At 38.4% G+C, this 7,745-nt stretch overlaps 1 protein-coding gene across 1 annotated transcript; it reads left to right on the top strand.

The window, feature by feature from the left end:
- Positions 1-1,042: 1,042 nt before the first annotated feature.
- On the top strand, positions 1,043-6,941 carry LOC139192503 (filament-like plant protein 4). The gene is made up of 6 exons (XM_070814683.1): positions 1,043-1,519; positions 2,245-2,367; positions 2,753-2,993; positions 3,117-5,502; positions 5,648-5,690; positions 6,158-6,941. Exons 2-6 carry the CDS (start codon positions 2,260-2,262, stop codon positions 6,596-6,598), a joined length of 3,219 nt encoding a protein of 1,072 aa, XP_070670784.1. The 5' UTR covers positions 1,043-1,519; positions 2,245-2,259; the 3' UTR covers positions 6,599-6,941.
- Positions 6,942-7,745: the final 804 nt, after the last annotated feature.

Genomic DNA, 7,745 nt, shown 5'->3' with positions numbered 1-7,745 from the left:
GATATACAATAAATAGACACGATTTAATGATCCTCAACAAAAAGATCCGAAGAGGATCCTGTTGGATATAAATCAATTGGTTTTCTTGTTCTTTTGCAAGTATATTGAGGATTAGGTAACAAATACGTATGTGAATAACACTGCTTTAGAATCCCTGTCTAACACCACTTAAGTCTTGCCCAGGTCATTCTTTTGTAGAAGATGATAGCAACATCTTGCACTTTGGATATCCAGCAATTTAATGTCAAAATTTACCACTTATTATTACAATCTAGTAATATTTCTCTTTATTTGTAAGTGAGAGGTTTTAGGTTCGATTCTCACCAAAAACGAATTTGAACCATATTATTCCTACCCTATTGTGAGACTAAGCATACCTTTCATTCTTTAGTAAAATAATATCGTTTGTTAAAAAAAAAAAATATATATATATTAAATAAATGTCTATATTGTCCATAAGCTAAAATAATTCGATGTGTTTGGACGAGAGATTTTTAAATGCTAAGAATTTGAGGTTAAATAAACCATGATACACTACAAAAATGTTAAGACATGTGATGAATGATGAAATAAAGTACACGAGCATTACAAAGTCACTAAAAATTATCAAGCTTTAAAAAGGGAGGGATTCCCATTTTTTTTTTTGTTTCAAAAAGAAAGATTAGTTGTGGACTCACTTCACATCAAACTTTAACGATCAAAATCGTCTATTTTGTAAGTCTCTTTTCATAGATCATATTTGTAAAAGTTCAATTTAATCCGAAATTATTTGCTTATTTAATTGCCACAATGAAATTTCAACATTTCTAGAACCATTGGATCACTTGCAGTGATAAAAAATAAAAATAAGTGCTCGAGAAACCAAAAATAGGACATAAAAATCACTTTCCTTCCGACAACTTCAAAAAAATTTCAAGCAGCACATTCAAGTGTAGAAACACTTCTATTTTTAGTGCCATTTACAAGTTTTTAATCAATACCCTTGTAGCGTAAATACTTATAAGTAGAAGTGCTTTCTACATCAGCAATTCTGAATTTGTTGCCATTATTCTCTTCTATTGAGGGTAAATTCGCCAATTCCACAACCAGCTTGGGTCCGATTAATAACTATCGTGCATTCTAATTAAATTAAAGAAAAAAAAGATAAAGGAGAAAGGAAGCATTCCCCAATGCTTATTAATTAATTTTATTTTGTTGTCTTCTCGATTTTTTATTTTCTTCTATTTAATTTTTGAAAAAATTAATAGAAAATTGAAGGTGATGGTTTTTTGGAGGCTTTTTTCTAACGTCTTGCCTTTTAAGTGACACCTATGTCCGAATATTTCACTCTCTTCTCGCACCCACCACACCTCCACCATTTCTTCTTCTCCTTCCTCTCTCTCTCTCTCTGCGTCTCTCTCCCCGCTCTTCCACAACCTCTACCTCCGTCGCAGTCTCTCTCTAAACCGAAACTCGCCGATTCCGTCCCGGAGTCTAATACTCTCCGTATCGGAGTGTTTCGGAAGCTGCATTTGTTCCGGTAAGCCGATTCCCCATGCATGACATCGACTTCTTTCAATCTCTGTTCGTCACCGCCATCTACCTGAAGCTTCTCAAATAGGAGAGAAGAAAATATTTAAGAAACTAAACAAAAAATAATAATAACAAATACGGTTTGTGCTGATAATTCGTCTTTATTCTGCTTTCTGGAAACAAACTTTGATTTTTTATGCCATTCTTTTACTTCATCAAATTAGAAATTTTTGTATCTCTTTCTGTCGGTGAGGTTTTCTGTGCTTGTTTCTACCCATTTTCTGGTTCATCTTTTTGTTTTTGTGTTAAATGATTTTCGTTCGCGTTTCCGATTTTTCTAATTTTTCCATTTATTTCCGTTTCGTAATGTTGAGCTTTTTCAGTGTCAGTGTATTACTGTAGTTCAAGGTATTAATTTTGGATTATTTTGTGTTAATTTCGGATTAATCTGTTCAAATCCGTAGGATCTCCAGCTAAATATAGCTCCGTAACCAAGATCTCATCGTTCTCCGTTCTGCATTATTCGGCATGTCGTCTATTTGTGATTTGCATCGGCATTATTGTTCATCGTAATGATCTCCAAAAATGGAACATCTGATTTTTCTTACCATTATTTGACTTAGATTTTAAGCTGAAATGATTCAAGTTTTGAAGTTTCTTAATTAATTCATTTGGTTTTACTTTTTCTGTCAACTAACAAATAGCTACGATTTTGAATCATAATTTCTGCAGACATTACAGTTTAATATGGACCGACGGAGTTGGCCGTGGAAGAAAAAGGCGTCGGACAAGGCGGCAGCGGAGAAAGCCGCCGCTGCAGCGGACTCTTTTGCTAGCCAGGCATTGGCTGAGCTTGTAAGTTCATTGACATAGTAAATTAATCAGTAACATTTTGCATATTCACTTCATTGACTCAGCATGCAGGCACTTCTTGGTCGATTTTCGTTATGCAGTTTTTAATGAATTTGTCACAGCAATTTATGTTCTAATTTGATGGATTCTTTAGATTTCTTGTGTACTTGTTAATTGTGGCAATGTTTATTCGATAAAAGTTGTGTTGAACAAGTAACATTAGTCACTTGTGTATGTAAACACGGCCAAAGACGCGAATATTCGGTTGAGTTTGTTATTACTTTTGTTCTGATGAGTAGTGTTACCTGCTTATCTTCTTAGTTTTTTTCGGAATTTTGGTGCAACAAATTTAGTAATATTGTTCTCTGTTTGCTTCTTATGCAATCAGGACAAGTACAGAAAACCAAATTATGTGCAAATTTCTGTCGAGCAATATTCGCATCTGACTGGTTTGGAGGATCAAGTGAAGAATTACGAGGGTCAAGTGAAGACATATGAGGATCAAGTCCAGACATTGGAGGATGAAATTAAGGATTTGAATGATAAGCTTTCTGCGGCCGATACAGAAATGACTACTAAAGAGAGCTTGGTTAAACAGCATGCCAAAGTTGCCGAAGAAGCTGTATCAGGTATGATAATATTGATATTGGTGTAACCTGATTACAGAAAAAATAAAGTTCTTGATTCAGTGCGGATCAAGGATTTCTTGAGTTGACCGCAGTTCGTGTATTTAAAATACTTGTTTGCTGCAGGATGGGAAAAGGCTGAAGCAGAGGCTCTCGCTTTAAAAAATCATCTAGAATCTGTGACTCTTTTGAAGCTCACTGCTGAAGATCGGGCCTCACATTTGGATGGTGCTCTTAAAGAGTGCATGCGGCAGATACGAAATATGAAGGAAGAACATGAGCAGAAGATACAAGACGTTGTTTTCACCAAAAACAAGCAATGTGACAAAATTAAGCATGAGCTTGAAGCAAAGATAGCTAATTTGGATCAAGAACTCCTAAGGTCTGCTGCTGAAAATGCTGCTATTTCCAGGTCTTTACAAGAGCGTTCAAATATGCTATTCAAGATAAGCGAAGAGAAGTCACAAGCTGAGGCGGAAATTGAGCATTTTAAGGGAAACATCGAGTCTTGTGAAAGGGAAATAAATTCTCTGAAGTATGAACTGCATATAGCCGCCAAGGAGCTAGAAATTCGGAATGAAGAAAAGAACATGAGTATGAGGTCTGCTGAAGCAGCCAACAAGCAGCACATGGAAGGCGTTAAAAAAGTCGCTAAGCTTGAAGCAGAGTGCCAAAGATTACGCGGTCTTGTGCGGAAAAAGTTACCTGGTCCTGCTGCACTTGCACAAATGAAGCTAGAGGTTGAGAGTTTAGGCCGAGATTATGGAGAAACTCGACTAAGGAAGTCTCCTGTTAAGCCTTCCAGTCCACACATGTCGCCACACATGTCCCCAGTGACTGAGTTTTCTCTTGATAATGTACAGAAGTTTCAAAAGGAGAATGAATTTCTCACAGAACGTTTATTAGCTATGGAAGAAGAAACAAAGATGCTGAAAGAAGCTTTGGCAAAGCGTAACAGCGAATTGCTGGATTCAAGGAGTATGTGTGCTCAGACAGCCAGCAAGCTTCAAACATTAGAAGCACAACTTCAAATCCACAATCTACAGAAAGGCTCGCCAAAATCTGTTGTTCAGATCGCCCCTGGAGGTTCATCAAGCCAGAATGCAAGCAATCCACCAAGCATGACCTCCTTGTCCGAAGATGGTAATGATGATACCAGAAGCTGTGCTGAGTCTTCGGGCACAACATTGGAGAAGAACAACGCAAAGTCAAACAAATCTGAAAGTCAAAATGATTTGAATCTTATGGAGGACTTTCTGGAGATGGAGAAGTTGGCTTGTTTGCCAAATGACTCAAATGGAGCCGTCTGTGTTGCGGATGGTCCAAATAGGAAGACATCTGAAAGAGAGAGTGGTGGTGCTTTGGGAGATGTCACTGCTGACAAAGATATCCCGTCTGAACAGCAGCATGAATTGCCAGGATCCCATCCCGAATCTGATGAAAGCCAGCTGCCACTGGTGAAGCTCCGATCAAGAATCTCAATGCTCTTGGAGTTCTTATCTAAGGACACTGATTTTGGGAAAGTTATTGAGGATATCAAAGACGTAGTCCAGGAAGCACAGGAGAATCTGTACCCGCACACTGTAAACTGTGTTTCCGAGGAAGTTGACAGCTCTGATGCCCTATGTGACCGGCAGGCAAATCCTGATGATTCTGGTTTAACCACAGAAAAGGAAATCACTTTGTCCCAGCCAACCACAGATACCATGAAAATAATAAGCAAAGATCTGGCATCTGCCATTTCTTTGATCCATGACTTTGTGTTGTTCTTGGGCAAAGAAGTGATGGAAGTGCATGACACATTTCCAGATGGCAATGGATTCAACCAAAAGGTTGAAGAATTCTCTGGCACATTTAGTAAAGTTATTCACGGAAACTTAAGTTTGGGTGAATTTGTTCTTGGCCTTTCACATGTTTTAGCAAACGCCACTGAACTCAAATTCAACGTTCTAGGATTCAAGGGTGTTGAATCAGAAACTAACAGTCCTGATTGTATTGACAAGGTAGCATTACCAGAGAATAAGGTAGTTGAGAAGGATTCATCGCAAAGATTTCAAAATGATTGCGTCCACATTTCTAATCACTCTAACCCTGAAGTTCCTGACGATGGAAATCTTGTCTCCGGCTATGAACCAAATGCGGCGCCATGCAAAATCTCACTGGAGGAGTTTGAACAAATGAAATCAGAGAAAGATAACCTGGCAACGGATTTGGCAAGATGTTCTGAAACTCTAGAGATGACAAAGTCTCAATTACAGGAAACTGAGCAGCTTCTTGCTGAAGCTAAATCACAATTTGCTTCTGCTAAAAATTCAAATAGCTTAGCCGAGACGCAGCTGAAATGTATGGCAGAATCATACAGGTCACTAGAGTCACAAGCTCAGGAGTTAGAAACTGAATTGAATCTTCTGCGTGTCAGAACCGAAACTCTGGAAAGTGAGCTACAAGAAGAGAAAAGGAACCATCAAGATGCTTTGGCCAGATGCATGGAACTTCAAGATCAGTTGAAAAGGTTAGTGTTAACCTCTGTTCCACTCGGTAGCATTTGTTGGTTGATAGCGAGTGAAAAAACATAATTGCTATTGAGCATTCAGATCCTTTGGTATCAGGTTTTGAAATTGACTTTAACTTCTACATCTCTTTATCTTTTTCTCCAGCAATGAGCGTTTGGAAGCTGAGACTGAATTCAAGACAAAACAGGTGATGCTACATTCCTTTTCTGGCTTTTAACAATTTGTTAATGTCACAAAACAGTCTGATTTTTTCAATCATATCAAAAGAAGCATTTATGAGGTTGCCTAACTTATAGAAAATGAAAGGGACAAGAGGGCAACCTCATACTAAACCCCAACTCAACACTGTCCAACTTCTTCATTCGAACTCCATTTGCACCTGCGCGCTCCTGGAATTGAGCTCTATATAACCAACTCGAGGTTGACTCAACTTTTATCAAAATCATAAAATTATAAATAAACAAAATGTTAGTCCAAGCTGAGCTTATATTTTATTCAAAGCTCAGTTAACAAAATTTTAGAACTAAGTGGGTCGAGCTGCTTGCTTTCTTTTGTCTTTCTTAAACTTTTTTTGTGTTGTCAACATTGATCTATCCCGGACCACTAAAACAAATGGATGCCGATAGCTTGAACATTTATATTCTGTGATTACAGGACAGGGAGTTGGCAGATGCAGCGGAGAAGCTTGCCGAGTGTCAAGAAACCATATTTCTTCTTGGCAAGCAGTTGAAAGCATTGCACCCTCAAACAGAGGTCATGGGCTCTCCTTACAGTGAGAGGAGTCAACGGTTCACTGAGGATGAACCCGCTTCCAGTTCCAAGAACTTGCAAGACTCGGAAAAAGGTGAGATGGAAGGCACTTCTTCTGCCAATGTAAACAGGGCGGGCAGCGAATCTCCCATCAACCTGTATAACTATGCATGCCCATCGGACGCAGAGGCAGGCATACTCTTAAAATCACCAGTCAGTTCCAAAAGTCCGAAACACAGGCCTTCAAAGTCAACTTCCTCATCTACGTCTTCTACCCCAACACCAGAGAAACATCATCGTGGCTTCAGCAGATTCTTCTCCTCGAAAGGAAAGAACGGCTATTAGGCTTGCAGCTCAAGAGCCTGAATCACATTTTCTGGTTGGAAACACCGTTGAAGGTAATAATTGGAAGAAGCACCGAAGACAGAGACCTCCTTCATTCGCGCTATAAACGCCATTTCCTGGGAATTCCTGGATGTGAAATATAATCTGATGAGGGGAGATACTTGTGAAGGTGGATGTAATTTTGTAACTAATGGTTGTATATGATATCATTCCATATCTGTTTATTTGTTTTTTCTTCTCTTGCACTCCGCGTATGTATTTTCGGGTTAATTGGAACAATGACATAGTTTATGAACTGTTTCAAAGTATTTGAATACAAATGTATGTCACAGTTTTTATATGATTTCTCATTCGTTTCGGCAGAAGAACATCGGATTTCTTAAGCTCTGCCGGCCGGATTTGACAATTTGAGCCCAGTTTGTTACTATGGGCTTTGTATCCAGTCGGGCCTGTCCGAGTCCAACTGTATTTAAATTTGTAAAAATATACTACGGTTCTTTAATTAACCCACTGGACCAAATATCCAATGCAGTTTCATGCGAATAATTAATTAGCAAAGAGGGTTTCAAATTTGGATGCATAAGGAAAGACTGCGCTTACCAGCTTGGTTAAGGTCGTTTATACACGTTAAGAGCATTTAGGCCCATGAGATCCCATGTTTGATTTTATGTTCCCCTATGGCTTTTGGAATCTTTGGATACCAAAAAAGTAACTGAAAATTATAAATATTTGAGGCATGCCTTAAATAAGTTTACTAGTTATTATGTTTCTCTCAAAGGATGTACTTACAAAAATTATTCATATCCGAAACTACTTAGCCACTTAATTACAGCAAAACCTCTATATAGTCATGAAGTTGGGATTAAACCAATTTAATAACTTTAGGTAGGTTATTACTTAATAGAGGTGTGCTTAAAAAAATATTGCTTTTTGACTTTATCCTTAATGAAAGGTGTATGGATACAAATAGCTGCATTAGTAGCGGAGCATGCAACTCCGCTTGTGTAAGTTTATCTTACATTGCCGGTCCTAAGCCCGGGTAAAGGAGGAGGGGGAGGGCGTCAGGTAGTCGACAACCGGCACTCCTCGGTTACGTCGAATCCTTATGAAAATGAATCCAGAACGAAATTGCGCTAAAGCTAGGGCG

Source organism: Malus domestica, chromosome 15 (genome assembly GCF_042453785.1).
Source record: "Malus domestica chromosome 15, GDT2T_hap1".
NCBI lineage: Eukaryota > Viridiplantae > Streptophyta > Magnoliopsida > Rosales > Rosaceae > Malus > Malus domestica.
This window is presented reverse-complemented; position numbering and strand designations above follow the sequence as displayed.

Excerpts from the sequence above, each read along its gene's own strand:
- LOC139192503 (XM_070814683.1), top strand. The coding sequence starts at position 2,260 with ATGGACCGACGGAGTTGGCCGTGGAAGAAAAAGGCGTCGGACAAGGCG. Across the intron at positions 2,994-3,116 it reads TGCCGAAGAAGCTGTATCAG|GATGGGAAAAGGCTGAAGCA; the intron begins GTATGATAATAT and ends TGTTTGCTGCAG. Across the intron at positions 5,503-5,647 it reads CTTCAAGATCAGTTGAAAAG|CAATGAGCGTTTGGAAGCTG; the intron begins GTTAGTGTTAAC and ends CTTTTTCTCCAG.